The sequence below is a fragment of the Engystomops pustulosus genome, chromosome 2 (genome assembly GCF_040894005.1).
Source record: "Engystomops pustulosus chromosome 2, aEngPut4.maternal, whole genome shotgun sequence".
Classification (NCBI taxonomy): Eukaryota; Metazoa; Chordata; class Amphibia; order Anura; family Leptodactylidae; genus Engystomops; species Engystomops pustulosus.
In genome coordinates, this window is record NC_092412.1 from 242,143,250 (window position 1) to 242,169,164 (window position 25,915).

At 41.5% G+C, this 25,915-nt stretch overlaps 1 protein-coding gene across 2 annotated transcripts in view; it reads right to left on the reverse strand.

Annotated features, from left to right (window-relative positions):
• The window catches only part of APP (amyloid beta precursor protein), a 153,951-nt gene that overhangs the window by 83,868 nt on the left and 44,168 nt on the right, over positions 1 to 25,915 (reverse strand). For both annotated transcript variants that reach the window (XM_072138596.1, XM_072138597.1), the window contains exon 2: positions 21,560 to 21,727. In XM_072138596.1, the coding sequence (XP_071994697.1) occupies positions 21,560 to 21,727 (168 nt within the window). The remainder of the gene's footprint in view (positions 1 to 21,559; positions 21,728 to 25,915) is intronic.

Here is a 25,915-nt window from a genome sequence, read left to right on the forward strand (position 1 = left end):
TAAAACTTTTCAAAAAATAAAAGTTATAATAGTTTACAATTCAAACAGATGAGGTCACAGTCTGTACAGCAAAGTTGACAAAAGAGTTGCAAAGCATAACCTGTAAGTAAAATGATTTGAATTATTATGAATGTTGATATGGATAGTCAAAGAAAATATTTTTTAAAAATAAAATGATAATAGTTTATAGTTCAAACTGGATTTCAAGAATCCCATTCATCTGCTGAATAGGTCACAGTCTGTACAGCAAAGGTGATAAGAGAGCTACAATCCGTAAGAGGCAAAAACCAATGTGAAAACAGAAAGATTTTAAAACGTTTTGTGGCTAATTATAAACATGTGCTATAAAATATGTTTTTTAATCAAAACCGGATTTCAATAATATCATTTTATCATGATACATTCGCTGTAACAAGAAGCCCCGGTGAGTAAGCTTGCACCGCGCGCGCTATACGTCTTCTGTGAAAAGCGCTCGAGGAGGCCGATATGTGACAGTGAGCGATGCCGTTATTAAAGGCGAGGTTTTTTAGTAATGCGGCTGGTGAGTAGCATTACACTTTTATAATGGTTTCAGCGTAAAATTGTTTCCTTAGGACGTTCATCTGCGCTATAATAAACACAAAGATATAATGAATACTAGAGCGGCACGTTACATCAAACCACCCCCAACGTCTTATCAAACCTCCGGTGTGCTCCCAGCGACAGTTACAAATGATTGCACGAGTCCTCCTCCGGGACCTAAGGGGAAGAGGAGAGACAAATTGCTATTCATTTTCTTTGCCCCTCTCCTTCTGGTATCCAGGTTTTCCTCCATCATTTTATTCACCGGGAAAACAACATTAAAGTGTTTAAAGCAAAGATTTCTATCACCGTGGCTCTGAGAGCGGAGATATGTTGTATTTTGTGACTTAGTTTTAAACAATTTTTGGAGTGTTTATTTCTTTCTTGGTCATGGCTGTACCGTAAAGACGTAGGAGGATATATTGTATATATTGTACAGGGATATGCCCACAGAATGGACCATATGAATGATATACCTTGTGCATGCATTGGTGTATGTATTTTGTAAAATACATCCATCCGTACCATAGATATTGCCCCCCCATGGCAAGATTATGTGAATCAACCTTGAATTTAATGGACAGAGACACACCCATACAGGGTCAGCTCTAGGTTTCAGTAGGCCCCAGGGCGGCAGAACCTCAGTGGGCCCCTTTGCATTGAACTCACATGATGGAATTCAAAGTACACAAACTAAAACATGTCTCCTGTTCCCTAAAATATTCCCTGGTTTATCATAACAATAATAAGAAAATAAAAAGGGTCACACGGATAAACTTTCCCCTCCTGGGCCATGTGATCTGCTGGTAGCCGCTTTCAGGAGTTATTGTGATGTCTCCTGAACTGATGGGTCAAGTGACAATGGAAGCTCATTACTACTACTAATACTAGCGCTGGTTAATTTTATTCCAAACGGGAGTAAGATCCTGCCTAATGATAAATGTGCCCCACAGTATTTTACAGAAATTACCATAGTTAGTGTGAAAAGGGCTATATGATTTGCATCATAGGATTGAGGTGGTTAGTATTATAGGTATCATGATGACCACTGTGGTTGACATAAAATGGGCACCTACACAGGTCAACATGGAGTACAGTCTTTCTCCGATCTATCCCACATCTTTCTCTCTGTTTCATATCTATCTATCCATAGCATATGTGCCACATGCCCCACAGGGACCTAACCTTTTCTTGGGGCCTGAAGGCAGCCTAGGGAATTCTGATGTCACGGTGCTTGGTATGAGGACCGTAGGGCGGTCCTACAGCCTGGCAGGTCTCCAGCACGTGGTGTGTGCAAGAAATAAGGAGGGATTCTCCCTGTGGCAACCCCTTAGTGTCTGTAAGATCTGTCCCTGGGTGATGGATGGGGAAGCCCATGGTGGTAGACCAGGGATCAGAAGGAAGCCATGTTGTGCAAATTAACTCACAGTTCTTTATTGAACAACAGGTAGCAGGCAACGGGCCAGAACATTCTAACAGCAGTTTCGGATTACTGGAGTGGTCATGGAGAGTGGTCCTCAGGAATAACGCACCAGCCTGGTAGTAGATGCAGGCTGGAAGAATTTGGATGGAGCCGTGTCCAAACGGTGGAAGCTGCAGCTCTGGATTTGAGTCTCCTGACTCTGGAACTTTGATTGGGTTATGTGTCCCTACTGAAGGTGTACTGAACACTGTCTCTCTCTTCACTCTGTTACAGCAGATTGGACTGCTGCTCTGTAGAAAGACCATGAGTTCTAAGAGAGCCTGTGCTCCCACTGCACAGGGGTAGCACCTCTCCAATCACACTCCAGTTGACAATACAGCCCACTCATTGGATAACATCATACACCCATTTAACTATTCCCTGTCCAGGCAGAAGCTACAGCTGCTGAGTACCTGAGATCTCCATGAATTATCCCTTGAGCGAGTTGCGCTAGCTCACCAGATGGATCCTGACTGATAGAGTGCCTTATTCGCAGCTACTCCAAGCAGTTGGCAGGGGTGTTGCATATGCATTTATCCATCTACCCCATATCCACCTGTTCATTGCCCATCTACTTATCGTCCAACCATCCATTGCCTATCCATCGATCTCACATGTCTTTCATTTTCTATACATCCATCTCTCATATAGGTCTATAAATGACATGCATTATATTGTAGTTCACTATTATGCAAATATTTGTAGCTAAACCAGGATAAAAAAAAAAAAAAAGGTTGTTATAAAACAGCAATTTCCTTTCGAAAAAAAAAAATAATTCATAACATTTGTTTCAGAACTAACAAAAAGAACATTACATTTTTTTTTGTTCTCGGTAATGCCGCCTCAGGCTACATGTTCTCTAAAAGGTAATATAAATATTGCAGGAGAGGAAAATTATTATATTAAAATTAGGCAGCCATTAACCGTGACAATTGTAAACTGCTAGTAGAATGCCAATTATTTTGACACTCAGCGAAGGGAAATTTTTACCTCCTCCGAGAGCAAAGCTGAATTTTAATTCTAATTCCCTGAACAAGAAGAGCTGTACTCAGGAATATGAAGTTTTAAAGAATGTGATTAGAAATTTTAAGTGACATGTATATAATCCACCCAGGGAGTCGGGGAAACTTGTAGAAACACTGCATCAATTCTAGGAGTGATCAGTTTACAGACTGTATTATAATCCAGAGCTGCATTCATCATTTTGAGAACTTCAGAGCTGAAATCTCACAGTGTTTCCTGATGGCTCAGTGCATGTTGAGGGCTTACATTATGGAAGAGCAGGCAAACCTATGGCAAAGGGGCCAGGGGCGGCACTCGGAGCCATCTCTGTGGGCACCCAGTCCATTGCCTTGGCACAGAGTTGACCAGATGGAATCCTGCTGCAGTCCCAGACAGCCACAACAGCCACAACACATTCTTGGTTGCCTGAGACTGCAGGAGGAGGTGTGGAGAGTCCTCGTATCTGTTGACCGCCTACTACAAGCCTGCGATCTTTCCCATCATGGACAGATGTTTAAATGATAATTCATATTTCCCCTCCTTCTTTAAACATATTGGGGAACATTTACTTACCCGGTCCTGTCGCGATCCCTGAGGTGCGTTGTCCGACGAGGGTGAAGTCCGTCGCGATTCACAAAGATCGTGCGCCCGATATCCTGCATGTGTCGCTTCCCCGCTCAAGTCCACCGGAGTTCACCTTCTTCCCAGTGTATGTGAGTGCAACACAATTTGAATTTTAAATCCCACGCTTAGTCCGAATCAGCCGGGTTGTCTGGCGGCCAAGTCCCCCGATTTTGGTTGCATGAAAGTCGGGGCGATTGCATCAAAATCCGATCGCGAGCACTAAAAACCCCTGTTAAACGCTAATCGGAAATAGTCGTGGAACCCGACAGAAATGCGGTGTGCGGACCCTTAGTAAATGTGCCCCATTGAGTCCTCAGTGCGCCTATACAATTTAAAGCTGTAGTTAAAAATAAGTAACTACTTAAATGGCCATGTTGGTATTTTACGATTAAGTGGGTTTTGATTGGAGTTCGTCTCTTGGTGTCTACAAGGTTCGTCATCGCTGCATTATGGGAAGGAGACACAAGGAAAACAAATTGGATAACTGAATTATAGAGCTTGAGCATTAGGAGCGTCTGTCAGCAGTTTCCCATTACAAACAGATGAATTGTGAATGCAGCTCTTGAGTAAACCACAAGATATTACAGTATATCCATACACAAGCACAATCCCTCCGTTGTGCTATACATTAATAGGCACAGTATAATAACTATTCTACAGTATTAACCATTTGGTTTTAAATTAAGGCCATCAGACCCAAAATGCCTCCTATGATGGGGCCTTTAGCATGAGCAAAAACATGACTTTGTGGGTAGAAACCGGAAAAATGGCCATTCCGTCCCGCCTACAGTGCACTTGACAGATGCAACATAAAGAGATATTACCTCTGCATTGCTTTAGCAATTTGTAGGTACCAATGTACATTCCTTACCCCAAAAATGGCCCAAACATGAAACTGGTTTTAGTGAAGATATATGTTAGGCATAATGGGGAAGATTTATCAGAATTGTCCATCTAGTTGGCTGTGGAAACCAACTCAACTTTATAAATGAAAGCTGAGCTCCGATTGGTTGCCATGAGCAACTGGAACAGTTCTTCTTTCAGACATTTCTGATAAATCTCCCCCAATATCTTCCGGGGCCATAGAAGAGGGAAGAGGTAGTAGTTGATTGGTGGGGGTTGGACAGCCTACCCCGGTTCCACGAGACTACAGTTTTGTTGGCTATGTATCTTATAGGTCTGGTAGGATATCCATCTCACCATATTGGGACAGATTCAAGAAAATTTTGACTAGCATATTCATAGCTTATCCCATATGGTCATACCGTATATTGCTTCAAGTTCTACCACAGCTTACAAGTGGATTGGGGTGCTGATTCAATCGGAAGCACCCAAGGAGGATGCATGTAGATATCCTGCTTCCACAAACCAGATGTATTTGTCTTAATAGCTGACCCAAAAAAATCAGCTGCATCCCACCTCGCCATTCTTCCAGTCTACTTTGAGGGCACCAAGCACTTCCATGCAGTGTAGGTATAACTTACTCTCTTATTATTATGGTGATCATTGGACTTTGTAGAGCTTGGGACTAAAGAAAATTATCCTGAGAGCTCCATCAGAGGTAACATTGGGCAGAGAGAGGTCCGTCTGTAACTAGGGGTTGTCAGTGAGTCGGGTGTCCTTAAGTTGGGGACCGTCTGTACTGTCATCAATTTAATAGAATAGTATAGAAAGTATTCATTTCTGTAAATGGGGCCAGGGCAATCGTTCCCATTTGCCAAGCTCTGAATTTGGTTGGATGTAGTAACTGGTCCCCAAGGAAAAGCAACTATATACTTTATACAAGGAAGCACCCAGTTTGTTACACTTTCAAATATACACTTTAAATCATCCTCTACTCCCGGCAATTGCTGCAAAAGTACCGAAGTTCAGCTGATGATTGCTAAACCACATTTCAGTCACTTTTCAGACAAGAACCTCAAGTCATCAATCAATCTCCATGGAGACTGAATCCGCACAGATACTGACAGAGAGTCTTGACACAAATAACTTTCTTAAAAGTGACTATACATCACCCGCCCTGACACTATAAAGAGAGACAAGCCGCGGATTTCGGTAGAAATTATTTTTTTTAGCAATACTTAAAAAGATGTCATTTCCCATATCTGTCAGACTGTCATAAGCCAAGACAACATCTTACTCTCTCATAGCAAGCCTCGTCTCAACCGGTGATGGGAAAATATTCAGTCTTTTGGAACCAGGCTCCACTGCAGAGAAGAAATCAAAGGAAGTCCCTTTAATGGCCAATTTGTTCTCCTTTGTGACTCTTGATTAGAGGAAATGGATTATACCAACTCATTAGCGTCCTTCAATCCTAATGAGCCACAAAGACGACGTATCTAAAAAGGTCAAGAGGAAGAACCACCCTTTGTTTATATACTCCCTTACCCAACAGGTGGAAGATGTTCAAAGTTCTACACTAAAAGTGAACAAGGATTTCCTTAATCCCTTGAGTCACAAGACTTGCACAGTTCAGGAATCGGTGGCCTACAATCACCATCAAAGACTTCCATCTAAGCGTTGGCCAACTAACCAAAAAACAAGAGGAGGGTGGGGAACCTAATAGACACCAAGTGCCAGTGAAGTTTTTGGTTTGTGAAATAGCCACCAACCCCCCTCCCCAACAGACCACTCATGGGGTTTACCCAAAAGAGCTACATGTATCTGCAAATTCCATGTGACATAACCTGCCCACTAACCGGCACAAAAAGTTAGACAGTAAATATATTCTGCACTCAGAACATATCCTATGGCTACAAGACTACCGCTATATCTTGTGGAGGCCACCAACTGGAACCGGGCGTCAAATAGGCCAGACAATGATCCCTGGAAAAAAATATTATGCAAATGAACTCCCACATAGAGGAAAAAAGTTGCCTATTCTATATTGCCTTCTGGAATTTCTCATTTTATGCATAATGTATCCTACGAAGTCATAAAAAATAGAAAAGACCAAAAATTATGTTGAACCATTATAGAGGTACTAAAGGTTCTAAAGTGTTTTAAAATTGTTCCCATTCCTCACATAATGATCCAAACTGCGTAAAATTGTTTTCACCTTACAAAGTTTAGTCTGTGGAGTGCCTTCAAGCCGAAACACATCGAGTCCTCTCCATTAAAAAAGTTTTCAAATACAAGTTTTTTAATACATATATGATAGGTCATGAATATCAGATCAGTACTGGACCAACAACCGTGACCCCCACAATCGGGATTGTAGCGGACGGTGAAACTAATTTCACCAGTAAAAGGTATTCAAAATCATCTGGGGCCACCAGAGGATTCCCTAGTTCTCTGTGGTCAGTGTACTAATGGTCCACAAAGGTCCAGTGCAGACTTTCTACTGTTCATTAAATTCCATAATTTTTTTTTATATGCTGGAATTGTACTTGTATTGACTATATGCATCTTTTGGGGCGTCCTTACATCATAATAAAACCATATTGTTCTATATTTCTGCTTCCGTACATCAGAGAGTGAGACCCATTGTTACATCCAAGACATGGACTCCATTAATGTACCAAAGACCATTATGTAAATTCAGAATTATTGTAACACCTACAGACCCATCCATGCTCAGTCACACTGGTGTCCTAATGTGAACATCACACAGAACACTTCCACCTTTCATGCCTTTGATGAGCCAACATTATACGCGAAACCCGAGATCACAGAATCCTCTTTACATAATCGTATCACAGAGACGTTTGTTGTTGGGCAGGGGGCGGCTCGGGTAACCTTCTCTTTTTACATTTTCCTTGACCTAAGATTGAGAGTGCAAGTTCTGAATATACTTCCCTCGGGGGCAATAATGAATAATAAGGTGGAGGAACCTGTTATGTCTATGAAACTCTATAGGTGAGTATTATACAAGGGGCGTCAGACTTTTCACATCTAACATCTTTGATGGGAGTGATTTTTTTTGCTGAAGCTCTTCCCTATGTATACTCTAATATATACTGTATTCCAATGACAGCTTCTTATGGAAACCCAACGTCTCCTATGGGTATACGGGTCTATGTATCTGGAATTGCAGCTCAGCCACACAGTATTTAACAGGACTGCGTTGCAATGATACTTACAGGCTATGGACACGTGTAGCATCAGTGGGAGAGAATGAGTAACGAGAGTCCATGGATTGGGTAAAGCTTGCAGAATTTGTGTGAATGAGCGACCTCTTGGATATAGGCCAATATGATGATACTTCCCATCAATTTATAAAGCTGCAATCGATACTTTTGATATCTGAAACTTATTAATATGGCATGCTGGCTTGGGGAAGATTGGACACATTGAAGACCTAATCTTATCTACTTGACTACGGAATGTGGCGCACCGATCCCGCTTTAAGCCGAGCCATTGGAGACCAACCATGTTCAACTGGATACACCGGCCAGCAGATCAAACAAAAGAAATTTGACTCCACTCGATAGATCCAACTAAACCAGATTATCAAATGTCTGGATGACGTAGTTTAGGACCATCTAGGCCAGTGGTGGCTAACCTATGGCACTGGTGCCAGAGGTGGCACTCAGAGCCCTTTCTGTGGGCACTCAGACCATCACCAGAGATGACTCCAGGTATCTTCCTGCAGTCCCAGACAGCCCAGGACTTGCTGTGCACAGAGCTATTTTAAAGTGACAGCTCTACCTTGGACTATTGGAGGAGTGGGAAGGTGCGGACAGATCTGGATTATCATTGTAGCTCCTGCTCTGGCCCTGACAATTCTTCCTGTTTATGGGACCCTGGAGGGAAGCTACAATAATCATCAAAATTTCTTCTATTTTCTGCTTTATTGGTGTCCTCAGGGGCTGATATCAATGAAAGCTGTGACAGAGAAGGGAGTATAAATCACAAATTAAAATTTCTGTGTTGGCACTTTGCGATAAATAAGTGGGCCTTGGTTGTAGTTTGGGCACTCGGTCTCTAAAAGGTTCGCCATCACTGATCTAGGCTAATGTTTCCTCTCCGCAACATCTGCACCCACTCAAGTTACGCCCCTGCCAATGTCCATATAAGGACAGTGACATCACTGGAGAAACCCCGCGTATAGCCGGCGATGTACACTCCTACTCCCTCACTCAGGGACGAGGAGGGGTCCCCGAGCAACGTATTCTGCTGTATTCTGCTGTGTGCCATACGTTGTAAGGACCGGTCGGATGTGTACCCGGACTTATTGTCTGTCTGAATAAAGTCTTGTATGACTCTCAGAGGAATCATTCTAGTACAAAGTGGTCTCGGAGGTTAGACTGCTCTAACCCTTTGTCCTAATATGAGATGTTTTCACCTAAATGGAGCGTTTCGCTCAGCGGCGCGTCATTAAGTCACGGACAGAGTGCAATCTGCCGTTATATAAAATATAAAAAAAAACTGAGGTACTTTTTGTTCAGACACAATAAAATCTGCTTTATTACATTTTACTTGTCGTCAATTTTTCCAAACCCTGTAGTAGGAATCGCTGGAGGGCCTGGTGTGTACCCCAAGAGCTGTCAATTATGCATGTTCAGCTGAGGAGGGAGGGGGGGGTTCTGTTTTTTTTATCCTTCTTTCTAAATTTAACACTGCACTGTCCCAGTTTCCTCCTCAGCATCTCACACAGCAGGATTTCCTCTTGTATGGCAAAAACGAACAGAGGAAAATCCAAAGGGATTTTTTTTATAATTTTTTTTGTGAAAATCAAAAAGTAAACAAATGCAAATCTCCAAACTAATGGGGCCAGGCACTCGGCAGGAGAGCATAGACATAACATAGGAAAAAAATAGAGAATCGGGATGAAGAGCGGGAGACAGTGGCACGGACATTGCTGGCAACGGTAACGCCACAGATGGGAGAAGTTTTAGCCAACGCAGCCGTACACGGAATGACATGCCCCAAATCACTGCAGCCTCAACAGCTTTTATGAGTCATCTCCCGAAACTTACTCATGTAGAATGTCTAGAGGCTATAAATTGTGTCGGGAGAGGAGACGGCACCTCAGCAGACGGCAAGGATTTTAGATCGCACTTGTCTGGTATATAGTGAATATTTACAAAAATTCTATAGGACTTTAAAGGACCCAAATCATCCTACAAGTAATAAGGTTTCATGCACATGAGCCACACAAGAAATTACTTCCATTGGTCACGTTCCTCGTGCGGTGCATGCACAGGGCCAGTGGCCAGAGGCGGATAAAGACTGCTAGGGGGCCCTGGGCTATTATAGCCCCTGCAAGTCCAAAATTTACCTCCTACATATGGTCCTAGAATCAAGCTTCTTGGGGACTGGAAGATGCGTCTGTGGTTTAAAGACCTTTGAGGGACCTTCAAAAGGTCCTAAAATGTCTCCTGTGTACATGTGTTTAGAGAGGCAACAGATTCAGAGGATTTTATGGGTGAACGTCCGGCTCATTGTAAAATTTCATGGGGGGTTTAGGTGGCCATGGACTTGGGCCCCGCGTTTCTTACAGCTGTCTCGGCATCTCAGAACTGCGGATCCCGGGAATTTTTCCCACCCCTTTAACAATTTCCCACACCACAATTTCTGCCACGAAATCTACCATCTGAATCCATCATGATAAATCAGGGTCAACTGCTCATAGATCCAGGAACCGTGACAATGTTAATTGCCTTATATTTGGCTTCCCTCTTTCTAAACTCAGCTTTTAGAATTATGCTAATGACCAGAAAGGCTATGGGGGTGTTATCAGAGCCCCTTTATGCTGCAGATTCACAGGCTGTGACACTGTGCAGAAGAACTCCCCACTGTGTGTAACAACAGCTTGTAAATCCAAAGCACAGAGGACTTCTGTAACACACTCATAGCCCTTCAGGCTCATTAGCATGATTTTAAAAGTTGATTTTAGAAGGTAGAATGCCATGGATAACAGATTTAAGAAGATTACTACAGCACGGTGTGCCTCGTTTATCATGATGGATTTTGATGGTAGATTTCTTTTAAAGGAGATCTACTACCAGAAGTAGATGTGATGGTAGATTCCTCCTGCTGCCTCTGCCCTAATCTGTAATTTAATAATCCAGCAACCTAACTGGTTAAAAACCTTATTTTAATAATATGTAAATTTACTGCAGAGGCTACTGGGGCATGTACTAGCATGGCCACGGAGAGGGAGCTAATGCTAGTCCACGCCCCAGTAGCCTCTGCAGTAAATTTACATATTACTAGAGATAAAGTTTTTAACAAGTTAGGTTCCAGGAGTCTTATACAACAGATTAGGGCAGAGGCAGCAGGAGGAATCTACCATCACATTTACTTCTAATGGTAGATTCCTCATGGTAGGTGTCCTTTAATAATTTCGGATGGTTTCCCTGACCCGGATAATTGCTGCTCATTTAGGACGACCTGTAACATGAAAAGTTTTGGATTCTCACAGTAGGATACAAAAGGAAAAAAATTGGAATTTTATAGAAAAAAATTTGAAGGACGTCTCTATAAAAGAATATATTTTGATCACATGATCTGAACCTTAAAGTATAAATGCTATTTTTTTTACCATTTTACATTATTGGGCTTTAAAAGGAGAATCCATGAGAATTTTGGTTTAGTGTAATGTCAGGAATTGGCTGTTAAAATTTTTGCAGTCTTTTATTATTACTCCCATTATAACGAGACCTGATAATGCACGATTTCTGTTTTCGGCTACAACCTTAGAGCACAGCAGGAATGAACAAGGTCCTTGACTTGCGAGTACACAGAGTCCTGAAAATGTATGAAATTAATTAAATCCGATAGGAACATAATTACTGACCGCTAATTAGCCAGAAGTTGGGAAAGGGTTTTCTTATTACAGGAATATGGACATTTTAAAGTCATTACATGGCCGCAGATTCGCCAGCAGAAGGTCATCCGGCAGCCTGCCGCTGTAATGACACATCGAACCTGCAGGTGGATTCTACTCACATTAGTGAAATGCTAAATTTTTACAAAGTTTTATACTTAAAGTAACTCTCCAGTTCATATTAGTAACTAGAACCTAAGTGATTAGTTTTCCTTCCAAAGATTCTCCAATTTCAAGCCCCTGATTTCTGTAAAGGGGCCACCATTTTCAGGGACTGCTCCGTGTACGCTGTGCTTCAGTAGTCGGAGACACGCCCCCTTAAATCAACTGATCCACCAATGAGCAGGGGGGGTAGCATCTTTAACTTCAAAAGCAGAACGTGAATAGAAAATTGCAGAAGCACACCCCAATAATTAAAGAGTAAGGCAAATTCAAGGGGGCCTGTCAGAAGTGTTGACCTTTTTTGAAGTTTTGTGTATGTTGTCAGTAGCAGTTGACTAGTGAAATATTGATGTAAATTTGAGAATTGTAGCTTCTACAAGTGCATTGTGCTTATATCTGTCTGCCTCTGCTTCACAGTTCCTCCACTCCGCTCTGACTGCTGTAGTATTCAACCAGAAGTCAGCTACAGCTAAAACTCAAAGCAGAGATAAGGTGGTGAAGTTCATTGCACAGAGATAACTGCACAGCAGTGTGAGGACACTCCCCTAGTGCACTTTGCAAATTTACAATTCTTCAATATAAATAATTTTCTGGCAGCATGGTGGCTCAGTGGTTAGCATTACAGCCTTACAGCGCTGGGGACCTGGGTTCAAGTCCCATCCAGGTCAACATCTGCAAAGAGTTTGTATGCTCTTTCTGTGTTTGGGAGGGTTTCCTCTGGGTCCTCCAGTTTCCTCCCACACTACAAAACATACTGGTAGGTTGATTAGATTGTGAGCCCTATGGGGCAGGGACTGATTTGGCAACCTCTGTGCAGCGCTGCGTAACCTGTGTGCGCTATATAAATACATTTTCACAGCCCTGCTGCTACTAACAGCACGCAGGAAGGGTATGATTATGACTCCTGTTAATGAAGCTCAAAAAAATTGATTAAAAATTGTAGTAGAGCTAGTGGTAAAAAAAAACAAAAAAACAAAAAAAACAACCATGTTTTTCTAATCCTGAACAACCACTTAAAAATGTTATCCATTATACTCTAACATATTCACAGCTATACACTGGAAAACCTAAAGATGCCCGATTCCTCGATGGAAACCGTATTTCTCATTGGGCCTTCTGTGTTGTTGAACAGGCTAAAGACTAACAGCTGAGGAGCAGAGTTTTCGAATATTTTAGTGTCCTCACATTACACTCCATTGTCTGCAATTTTTTGACAGCTGTCACAACAAACACGAAGGCCGGCAGCATACATTAAATTATGCTCTTAGAACAGAGAGCCCGAGGGAAATGCTAATCGGAGATGGTAAATGCGCTTCTGTGCAAGCCTTAAGAAAAAGAGCAAAAATAAAAGCACAGCTGCGCAATTCTGGAATGTACTTGGGGGCATAAATCAAATTATACAGAGAGTCTCCCTATGACATGACTGTGACTTTGGTGGAAGAGGTTCAAGGGTTTAGTGAAGAGCCCAGACGTAAGGATCTGGAGTCAACAATGGCTGTTTCATCACAATGAGCACTGACAACACATTCAAGGTTAGACACATGTTCCACAGGTGTATCTGAGAATTCCATGGTTGGTCCATGGTATTACTACCCAGCAGGTGATACCTGAGAATTCCATGGTAGGACTGGCCAGCAGGTGATAACTGAGGGTTCCATGGTGAGTTGATGGTGGGACTGGTCAGCAGATGTACCTGAAGATTCCATGGTGGGTCAAAGGTAGGACTGGCCAGCAGGTGTACCTGGGCATTCCATGGTGGGTCGATGGCAGGACTGGCCAACAGGTTTACCTGTGGATTCCATGTTGGGTCCATGGTAGAACTGGCCAGCAGGTGTACCTGAAAATTCTATGGTGGGTTCATGGTAGAACTGGCCAGCAGGAGTACCTGAGGATTCCATGGTGGGTCCATGGTAGCACTGGCCAGCATGTGTACCTGAGGATTCCATGGTGGGTCAATGGCAGGGCTGGCCACCAGGTTTACCTAAGGATTCCATGGTAGGTCCATAGTAGGACAGGCCAGCAGGTGGTGTATTTGAGAAGCCCATGGTAGGAATGGCCCACAGGAGTACCTGAGAATTCAATGATGGATCCATGATAGGACTAGCCAGCAGGTGTACCTGAGGATTCCATGGTGGGTCCATGGTAGGATTGGCCCACCGTGAAGTACCTGATAATTCAATGATGGGTGCATAATAGGACTAGCCAGCAGGTTTACCTGAGGATTCCATGGAGGGTCTATGGTAGGACTGGCCAGTAGGTGTACCTGAGGATTCCATGTTGAGTCCATGGTAAGAATGGCCCACCAGAATACATGCAAATTTCATGTTGGGTCCATGGCAGGACTGGTTCTCAGAAGTACTTGGGGTTCCCTGGTAGGTACAGGTACAGACAGCTGAATAAGAAGATTCCATGGTGGGTTCAGGATCTAGCACAAAAAAGAACTCCTGAGGTCTGGCAAAGCTCCACTCGCTATGGTGGAGAGTAGCGTTCATTACCTAGAAATTGAAGGGTGGGTCAAGGAACCCTGAACCAACACATTCTCAGGATACTTCTGTTTCGCTATTGATTTGGTTTTTTATTTTAAATCTGCCTCTTTGGTCTCCACTGTTTCTGTGGTTACATACATACATGATTGGGTACATGTGTGCTGTATGTAATGTCAAGACCTTTGGCGTTGTGAGAGAATAGGGACTTGATTGGTGAGCAAACTATATAAAATTTTTATGATCTTAGTGAAGTTTCTTAATATCTTGGACAATCATTTGAATATCTTACTTATCCTCTATCATCTTCGGGACTTCCGTTTTTTAGGGAATGTCTACCTGGGAAACATTTTGCCCATGACATCTACAACTGTTAGATGCTTGTAATTCACAGTAGGTCTTTCTTGGACCAATCAATCTAATGTGGACCTGGAAAATATCTAAGATGTATGGCAAATGTGTCTAGAATTATGTAGCGCTGGCCAACAAGATGCTAAGTGCAGAACCTCGAAAACCTGACTAAGAGGATTACTCCACCAGTGACTGGAGCTATATGTACAACACCAGAAGAGGTCAGAAAACCTTTAATCGGAGCAGAGATAAAAGCCGCCATCCATCCGAATTACCTTACTACTTAGCGCTAATGTAGGTGCATAAAAAGGAGTCCTCGTTTACAGGAGACATTTGCCTTGTGGCAAAGACGCGGCTGTGAAGTGGAAAGAGGAGGGAGGCTGCTTAATTGACACCAAACCGAGGTGAAGAAGCTGCGGTAACAATCCAAACCCTTTAATGTGTTACTTCTTCGCAACCTCCATCTCTTGACACCTCTTCACTCCGCCAGGTACGGGAGAAACGTTTGATCCTGGAGAAATCACCATTTACTCTTAACTGGGGAATTTCAGGCTTCTTGCATTTAATAGATAGTACTATACCTGCTTTTATTCTGCCCATTTTTACAAAAACCATAAAATGTGTAATTTATTATATGGTGTGAATTGATCTCCATTTACTGCCCAATAATAACACCTACAGAAATACAATTAAAAGGATGAAGAACAATCAATCAATTACATTTTAAATATTCGACTGATACTCTAGTCCAAGGTCTAAAGACCGAGTGAGGACCCTCAACTGCATGATTCCTAAGCATTGATACATCAAAGTCTCGTTTGTGTGGTCTCCCATCTCTATTTTTGGACCTACAGGTGTCAAAATTGCTCGGAGATTCCGTGAATATGCGATTTTTGTAAACACTTTTTGAGACTCATAGATTAGAGTCATTGAAGGTTCCCTTATAGAAAATCATCTGAATCTTCGGTTGACCATCTAAATTGACATAGGACCTCCTGACACTCCCTTGATGGTTGGGGGAGACTTGTTAGGCAACGGATTTCCCCATCCGCCTCTGCGGTCTCCATTGGTTCTGCTGTTCCAACATCACATACATATATGATTGGGCACATTAGTGATGTATGCCATGTCACCATCACTACAAGACCAGTATGAAAGCACTATGACCGGGGCTTCACGGGTCCACAATGATACATCTTTTTCTGATCTTCGTCAAGTTTCTCAAAATCTTAGACAAACCCTTTAATTCATTGGAATATCTTATTGAACCTCCTCTATCTTCGGGGGCTACCTCTTTTAGAGAACGATTATTTGGGGAAAATTTGTGCCCATGACATCTTCAACTGTTAGATGCTTGTAGTTCACAGTAGGCCTATTGCTTTGCATTTACTTTTGGCCAAGTCAATCATGTACGTAAATCAGGCTGCCTTCACATACAGCTTTTGGTGTTGCATTCAGAAACGTGACACAAGGACTACAATAGAGAGGCTTGCCCGATTGCAGATTTCTGATATATTGCGATCAGTAACGAAAGATTGTGATCAGTAACAAACCATCACCCCGTGGTGCTTGTTCCCCATCAAAAGAGTTTTTAGTGGAAATTCATCTCCAATCGGGTAAGCTCCTCCCTTGCGGCCTTTGTGTTGCATTTCAGAATACGCCGTGCACAGCCACGGCCTGAGGAGATGTTACTGTTGGACAAACATCTCAGAAGGACGAAAGTGCTTAAAGAGGATCTGTCAAGGCTATGTGTGATACTAAACCACCCACAGTGGCTTACGGACCAGTGGTTTAGTGTCCTAAATCGCTCTTTAAGTCCTTCCGTAGTTGCTATTAAAATAAAAACTTTATACTTAGCTCAGTTAATTAAGCTGGATGTAGAGCTCCGGCCTCATTGAAGAACTGCAACACGGGGAGCACAAGAGAGGAGTCCAATGGACCAGGGGTGTAACTAGAAGAGGTTGGGACCCATAGCAGATTTTTGAATGGAGCCCCCCCTTTCCCCTTAGTTACAATCACAGACAGTATATATAAACCATATATACATACAGCAATATACAAAACATACAATACCATATAGAGACATACAGCATGAACACACCTAATATTCTGTATGCTGTGGCCCCCTGACACTGCAGGCCCATTAGCAGCTGCTACGGCTGCTACCACTGTACTTCCCCCTCTGCAATGGACCTCATTGGATTCATTTCTAAATAGTCTAAGTAAGTTTTAAGTATTTTTTTGATTGTGGCCACTAAGGGACTTGGTAAAGGGAGATTTGGGACACTAAACCAACTGGTCCACAAGGAGTTGTTGGCTGTTTTAGAGGCCTCTTTAAACTTCTTTCCAGGAGAAGTCCATCAACAGAGTGAGTGTGAGTAATGTACATGGCGGAAAAGAGAACTGTCTGCTTAAGGGGATGATTTTCTTGGAGTTTATAAATGGAGGGACCTAGTATTACTTCTCTGGAATACTTCTCTAAAATAAGCACCAGGGAAATGGTAGGAAGACTGACATGACCACTAGGTCAGTAGTTTAGGGAGACAAGAGTTCATGCCCACTGGTGGACCTTCTGGTACTCTGGTACCCAACTGTGTTGGTGGCTTCTAACTTTTAAGACTGGTTACAAAAATTGGCTGGTCAGACCTGACATTGTAGCCAATGGAGCCTGAAACTACGGAGTCACCGGAACTAGTGAAACATCGGCAATGACAAGTAGCTTGTTGGCACACTCAAGAATAATTTATAACTTAAAAAATACCATTAGTTTGATTATTTTTGTGCTTATTGTGCATTTTGAAGACTCGCTTTCCTTTGTCAAGCACATATGAACAGCACAATGTCAGCAAATGAAACCTAATAAATTCAGACTGCAGATGTGCATTATCCCACAAGATTGAGGAGTAGATTGAGGGCATCCCGGCTGACATCTGCTTTATGCATTTTCTACATGGATTTGCTGTGTGCACATTACACAGTTGCCTTTTCAGCAAAGACATTTGAACAACAACACAGAAGCCTTTTATTCCTTTTGGTATTTTAGGTTTACATGATATATTGTTCCCATTGTTGTGGTCTGAAGAAAAGAAATCAAATCACATTATTCTCGTATTATATATAAATAAAAAAGATCTGTGAATTTCAGAAAGCGAAAACCTTAAAACACAGATGTTTGGCTCAATAAATGTTATGACTAGTTTTTCTAACCTCAGCTCGTAGTAAAAACTTAAGGACAGAAGTGGCTCTTATATAGGGGATGCCAGGCCTCATAGGAGATGGATGAACTCAATAATTACCATTTTGGTTTACAGTGTCTAATACAACAATAGAACAAGGTGAAAGAATTTAACCCATTTTTTAAATAGGAAAATGGGGTTGCCTTACCTAACATAAGGGCTGCAAGTTTTACATTTACATGACCTGCTAATTTTTTAGACTTGCATCAATATAAATTTCTATGGTGATCTGTAAGGGGATTAGGATTTCAATACAGGCGGTCCCCTACTTAAGGACACCCGACTTACAGACGACCCATAGTTACAGACGGACCCCTCTGCCCACTGTGACCTCTGGTGAAGCTCTCTGGATGTTTTATTATAGTCCCAGTCTACAATAATCAGCTGTAAGGTGTCTGTAATGAAGCTTTATTGATAATCCTTGGTCCAATTACAGCAAAAAATTTTGAAACTCCAATTGTCACTGGGGCAAGAAAAAAATTTGTCTGGAACTACAATTATAAAATATACAGTTTCGACTTACATACAAATTCAACTTAAGAACAAACCTCCAGACCCTATCTTGTACGTAACCCGGGGACTGCCTGTATTACAGTCTGTAATACAAACTGTATTGAGACAAACTGTAATATAGAAACTTACATAAACATAGCATACATAGTATACAGCAATACAGTTGTATGGCAGTATGTTCTTTAAGTGATCAGACCCCTTAGGATTCAAGTACCCCAGGGGGGACTGAAATAATAGCAAAAAAAATGTAAAAAAAAGTTTAAAAAAAATGTCCGACCTATTAAGCTATAAAAACAATTATTCCCGAAGGTGAACCCTGTAATGGAAAATAGCGCCCAAAAATAGTGTCCAAATTGCCAATTTTTGCCATTTTACCTCCAATAAAAATTTTAATAAAAAGTGATCAAAAGGTCTTATAGTTCTCACAGGTATCAATGAGATATGCCGAGGCAGGAACATTTTTTTTAATGAAATGTTTTTGAATTTTTTAAAGGCCACATCCAGGTTGGGTATTAAATATTCTTTCTAGCATTGCCTATTTTCTAATATATATCACCCCTTTATAAAAAAAATTCTTCAAAAACATTTGTAAATGAGCCTTAGAAGAGTCATTTCTTTGTCTGGAGTCACACTAAGGGGCTGTAGGGGGAGTATTATTTTAGATGCCTTATATCTACAGAACATAGGACCATGCCTTGTATCATATTAAATATAACAATCTCAAGTTTCAGGATCACATCAGGCTTTTGGCTCTATGATATACAGGCAGGAATTGGAAATTATCTGGAGCTCACATTCCTACCTATAACTTTCTGTATTTCTGCCTCTGTAGCTCCCAGAAACAATGATAAAAGATGAATGTTAGCCGTTTAGAGTTATAGGGGTTTCCCATCTTACTTATATAGATGACCATTATTCCCAGGATAAATTTAACGAAGACCTGTCACCAAAATTTTTCCAGTAATACCTGCTGTTAAAAGGGTTAAAAATCCTCCCCTTATAACCTAGAATTATCTGCCACCCAGGCACTGTACCTGAATTACAGCAGTTTTTCTCATATGGGTAGACATGAGTCAACTTCTAAAGAGTCATGTTTTTTTCCAGTGAACCACGCCTCCTTCTTTTGATTGACTGCTTAGGGTCTCTTCAAATCCTGACCTAAGCAGACAGGAAGTCCTCTCCCTGCCCACTTCCTGTCTTTACCAGAATTTTGTCCCTCTCAGTGCATGATGAATTTACTAATGATTTTTGTGTGGGAAACTGCTGATCTTGTCACCAGGGGCCAAGTGACGATGAGGAAAAGCCCACCTGAGGAAGGAGCAAAAGTTTTAAGAATTATTTTACTGGTGAGATGGGACATATTTAAGCTGGGACGCCTGCTCTGCACTTTTCAATAAAAGGGAGTAAATTTTATTGTGCCTTTTCTTGATGACAGGTTCCCTTTAAATATCTTCCATTGATCAAAAGGAGGGGTGGGAGTTGGCATTAAAAGTCCACTTAAGTGCTTATGTTTGACTTGTCCTTTATCCACATCTAATGGAGGACGTAGTGGCCTCAAATGTCCAAATCTTAGCAAACTTCTCGCCATTAGTTCTAATAAAAGGTCCCATTGTTTGGACCCCAAATAACTAGACACTTACACTCCAGTCCTGATGGAGAGGTCTATGGCACAACCCTTCAATACACAGTGATGTGACACGGCAGACAGGTGAACGCACCACATACGGAGCGAAATCATGGTGCGGCCGTAGCCTAAATAACCATCCGCTGCTCTTCACAATGTCATCTTTATTATTAGAATTCCTCCAGTTCTCTGAGAGCTAATTTTCATGACTGGTCGCTCTCACGGATTAAAAAGGTGGAACAGGCTGTCATGGCTCAGTGCCACTCACCGGCAGCGAGAGGAGAGAATTATATTAGTGGATACAACTTATTAACAGTGCAGTAAAATGGCTTCTACCATCGAAGAAAAAGTAATCTGTGTGTAAAGTGTGGAGTGCCTTAAAAAACAGGTTTATAATGAGGAAAAAAAAAAAAATAAAGAATCGCCCTTAGGGTAGGTCCACATATTGTTTACTTCTGTATATTTAGGTTTGTGAGTAGTCTGAGTCATTGTCTCTTTCTGATCTTAATGGAAAACCACATTGGACATTAAATTTTCTTTCAAGTGACATCAACTGTCCAAAAAACATATCCTTATCCTTTGTTTGAGAGAATACGGTAAGGGAGAACAATCTAATTGATGGAAGGTCAGCCCACCAGTGATGGGAGGTGAGGTCCCATTTTGTCTAAGTGATGGAGAGGCAGGTCGAGAATGTGTTTTGATGATAACCTCTATGGGATTGTCAGAGATCCCTTTGCTTGGCTGAATGTGAGTCCCGGGGACAGCAGATGTAATGTTCAGCTATTTCCTGTAAACTTTGAATAGAGCAGGTAGAGCATGACCCGTTCTTCCATAAAAAAAAAAAAAAAACTCTCTCCCCCATTGGGGGTTCTAAGAGCAAAACCCTGTGGTCCACAATATAAAAGTTGAAAAAAGTAATAAGTTAGCCCTGGATGGTAATGCACTGCTATACTTCTCACAACATCTGGTCTTCATCTTATCTCATCTTCGGGGTGCTCCATCTGTACACTCGATGGCAGTAATTGTGAACCCTTTAGAGACTGATTTTACAAACTACAACCAAAACCCATATAACTTGTTGTTCTGTTGGCTCTATCTCAACTTTCAGTCGTATCTGCGTCCTGAGGGCACAAATACAATAGAAACGGGAAAAAGAAATTTGGCTTAACATAGGTTCCCTCCAGGTCCCCCTGAACATATACATTCGCGGAGCACAGAGCGAGAGCTCCAATGTTAATCCAGCTGTGTTCACACCTGATTGCTCATCTAGTAGTCCAGGCATTCGAGGCTGTGTCACTCTAAAATACCCCATCCTGGATTACAGGAGGATTCCCTGATTCGGGTCTGTTGAACTCTGTGCAGGAGCATCCACAGCAACCTGACAGGCTAGAAGGCTCTGAGTACCACCTCTGGAGCACGGCCATAGGTTCGCTACCACTGCTCTGTGGTATACTTAGACAGAAATTTCCTCTAAACAGATGCCCTTCCTTAGGGTCATTTTCAGGACCGACTTTGGTGGTATATGCAGCCATGGATGCAGATTACAACATCTCAGCTTCCATCGATGGGCAGAACTATGAAGGCAGCTTTGGAATACGATACCAGCCTGAATCCGCCACTAGTCCAATATAAGTAATGCAATGTATGTACAAAGTGAGTCAATCCAACTATGCACTTTGTAAATACTTATAGAACATAACCTGAAAAAATGTACAGGTTCCATCTTGTAAAGTCAAATAATAAAAGACCATTGTATGTCCCACTTACCTCCTGACAGTACTGCAGGATGCCCTCCTTGGTGCCGATGCAGGTCTTTGTTCCGGAAGCATCTGTCTCCCACTTCCCGTTCTGAACGTTCATGTGCATGTTGAGTTTTCCGCAGAACATGGCAATCTGTGGCTCAGCCAGCAATCCAGCGTTCCCATCTGCAGGGACCTGGGAAAGGAAACCAAAGCAAAGCAATTACTACATGGAAAATACTAGACCCGATGCAATATTTTTAGATCTTGTGGTTAAATAATTTTATACAAGAAGTTGCACACATCAGAATACAGAAGCTGGTGGGTGGCATGCAGGAACCATGGTCTGGTTGCCTGCCAGTTGTACTGGGGTGACCTCATGATTGGGACTCCTTGGAAGATCAAGAGACCACAAAATTATATTCAAGGTTACATTCAAAACCCCACTGAGAAATGGCCTTCAATTTACAACTGGTCAGTCTTGACCCGAGGATCACATGGAGACGGGATGGAAGATCATGAAAAGGATGAAGAAAGGGATTTACTGTACAGACTGAATGAATGAAGGTCAGAGCGACAAGCACAAAATAAGACATATACAACCTGTCAAGTGCAATATAAAGAAAGAACAAGGGACTAAGAGAAAATAAACCAAAATCTCACTTAGCTCCAAGAAAAAACTGGCCTACATACATCTGGGCAAAAACTCCAAATCTAAAATTTGTAAATATCACAAAACATGATTAAATGGGCCCCATTCTAGACAAAATATATTTCTTTGAAAAATAAGAAAACAGTAATGCCACTTAGATAGCTGTAAGTTTTAAGTCAATGTCCAATCCTTGACAACAGGTTCAAAGGAGATCTACCATCAAAATCCATCCTGATAAACCAGGGACATTACTCATAGATCCAGGCGCCGTGACTGTGGTAATCTTCTTATATTTGTTATCCATGGCCTCCTTCCTTCTAAAATCAACTTTGTAATCAATTATGCTTAAATCATGCTAATTAAGTGGCCTGAAGAGCTACTGGGGCGGTTCCCAGAGCCCTTCCGTGCTGGTAAACAGGCTGTTACACTCCCCATTCTACCCTGTTCTCACAGCACTTCCCCCTCCCTCTGCCTAGTGTAATATCACAGCAGTAGGGAAATATTCAGCACACAGTGGGATGGGGAACTGCTCCTACACACAGTGTAACAGCATGTGGCTCTAGCTGCCCCCCAGATCCCCTAAGGCTCATTAGCATAATTTTAAAGCTTGAGTTTAGAAGGAAGGAGGCCACGGATAGCAAATATAAGATTATCAGTGTCTTGGTGCCTGAATCTACGAGTACGTGTCCCTAGTTTATTATGCTTGATTTTGATGGTAGAGCCAAAATGTTCTACACAAAAAGGATCATCCATTTGGAAGAGACTATGGATTGATTTGTAGGGAGTTTTCACGGCTTTTTACTGGGTTGGACATTGCCTCTAGATTGCTCTTTTTTTCTACCCCCCCCCCCCCCCCAGGTAAAATTCCTCTAAGTATATTTCTAAGTGTATATACTTAGTATATCTAACTAGATCTCTGCTCAACATGAAGAAACCAGAAAACCCCAAAAATAAGAATCATTGCTATACAGTAGAGAAACCAGGAGCTGTTTTTTAATGACCACATGGTTATACATTTCCCTCTGCGTGGGCCAATATATGGCAGCTCTTCAAGTAAATGGCTTTCCTTGGACTATGATCAGACTATGCCCTCTATGGTGAGTGCTACCGGAGGATAAGCCTGTCCTTTTAGAGTAACCGATTTTAACTGATATCATAAATTTAAAAATCAACCGAAAAAGTTTTATGAAAAATTGTATTATGCAATAAATTATCAGATGAAAAAAGGACACAATCTATAAGGAGTTTTCCAGGACTTCACAATTGATGATTTATCCTTAGTACTAAACATTGCACAAAGTAGAACTTTTTATTATGGGCTCAGGCTAAAATTTTCGGCATTAAAAGCAGAAAAAATTGAATAATATTTTAGGAATGAAAAAGTTAATAAGGACATTCGGAGCAAAAATCATAATACAGCCTATTCATCGACTATAAAGTCCCGATAATATGGTAATGCCGACTCCTACTGTATAATATATTCCATTTTCTATCGGTATCCTGCTGGGGCATTTCAAAGAGTACAATATGAGCGCTCTATGTAATCCGAGTTAAGAGTATTACAATTTCATATTCAAAACATTGTTCACTGAACATACATTTTAATGACCGAAAGCGGCAAAAAAAAGGGGCCAACTTGCCATTCAGTCATTAAGGATTTTTGCCCATCTTAAAATGCTCTTGATAAAAGACGCCCTATACATGGCGTGAAATTGTTCTGTCTGTAGAAAATTGCAATGAAAAAGAAAGAAGTTTGACTGCTATATTCTAATATAAAAAAGTTAAAGGGTCATTAACTAAAAAAAACCACACCATTTTTGAACTGGAAAAAAATCTCTTATAGTATCCAATGTATTCTTAGATCATAAAAATGTGAAAGAAAAATTAATTTATAGGATTCCCTCTTTAACAACCTTTTGCTGCTCAAATTAGCTGTTTAGAGGGGGCGTCTCAAAGGGGTGACAATAAATTTGCGATTGTCCTGTGAATAGCGGTGATTAAACCCCATAGATCTTGAGAATGGGGGTCAGTTGTACCCCAAAAGAATGGTGCTGCCAGTCACATATGCTCACTGCTGCTTCGTTCACTTAATTATGGAACGGACGGATATAGCGCGACATTTAGCCATCTCCTTAAGGGCCGTAGAGGCCAATAGAAGGGTATATGTACAATTGACTGCTCTATATCTGGGGTACAATGAGGTACAACTGACCCCTGTTCTGATCCGTGAATGTTCCATCACCAAGATCCCTACTGCTCAGCCAGTTAGCCCCTAAGCGGTGGATAGGGGCAAACTTGTGGTCACCGGTCCACACCATTAAGATCAATACAATTCAAAGGTCCAGATATATTTTTTAGTTACACATTAATAAAACATTTATTATGGAAAAATACAGGGGGGACACAGTTAAACTTCCAAAAATTTGGGACATTTAACTTCCACCCTTAGAAACATGTAGAAAAATGTATCCAGTCACTTAGATTTTAAGAACTTTCCCAACTTTTTGATCTGATTGACTGGCCCATCAAAAATCCTAACGAAATTCACAATTAGAGAGATTACTTTTGGGAAGTCTATGGAACCATAAAGGGGAACCACATGGTGTCACTCCATGTTGTGTCTCAACATTCCATAATACAGATGGGCCAAGATTTGCCAAAAAACTTCAATCACTCGCTTCATGTTTCATCACCTATTTATAGAACAATGCTATGGGACAGTGAAGTCTCATAACGCCAAGATACAATTGAAGTCAACTAAGATCACCCAAAATATGGCCAACGGCCATCTTCTACTGTCACCGACATGCTCCACACGCATTACATATTTTCCACAGATGCTTTATTTACCGGCAGTGTTTATTCATTATGAAGTACTTTGTTGGGAATCACACTTTGTTTTACAGCCATCTGTTCCTATTTCTTATCAGTCTCCAGCTTGCCGGAATGACAATCAATCTTCTTAATGTCGACGTTTAATCTACATAAATTCTGCGACTTTATGATTTAGTCCACTTGTCATCTGTTGTTTTGACGTACTTGTAAAAATTAATTCACGAGAGCTCCTTAAACATCTTTATTTGCCATCTAACCACTTTCTGTTGGCTCAACCACCATGCCAACGCTATATTCAGTGGGGACGTAGCTATGTCAACACAGGCAACATTCCTCACACATGAGAAGATTTAGCAAGATATCAGGAACTTTAATCCACAACATCATTCCCAGAGCCACACTGTCAGAGGAAACTTAGAACTTAGGCTAATAAGATTATTTGTTGATTGTCTATCGCTCCTATTAAACCTACAGAAGATATTCCATGAGATCTTATAAATTATTTCAATACGTGGGTCTCAATTCACAAATGTTTATTTTTTACGAAACATCTAGAAGCTGTCCCATTGACGGGAACCTCCAGAAACCCATTGTAATCCATGAGGGAATCGAGCAAAAACATTGTTCACTATGAGTTTTCCAAAAAGATCCATGTTCTCCAAATTACTGATGAAGATCCTGAAAGGGAACTCATGTCCCTCAAATAAGCTAAACCCATAAAAGGGTTTCCCCATTCCTTAATTGCTACTCCTAACTACAGGAAAGGGATCAATATTATGAACAGTGGATGTCTAACCACTAAAATGACAACCAATTATGAAAATGAGGTCCTTTTCCCCCTTAGTGGTGGAACGCCAGGTCAAGAATCATCCTACCACACCATTTGTTGTCTAGGAG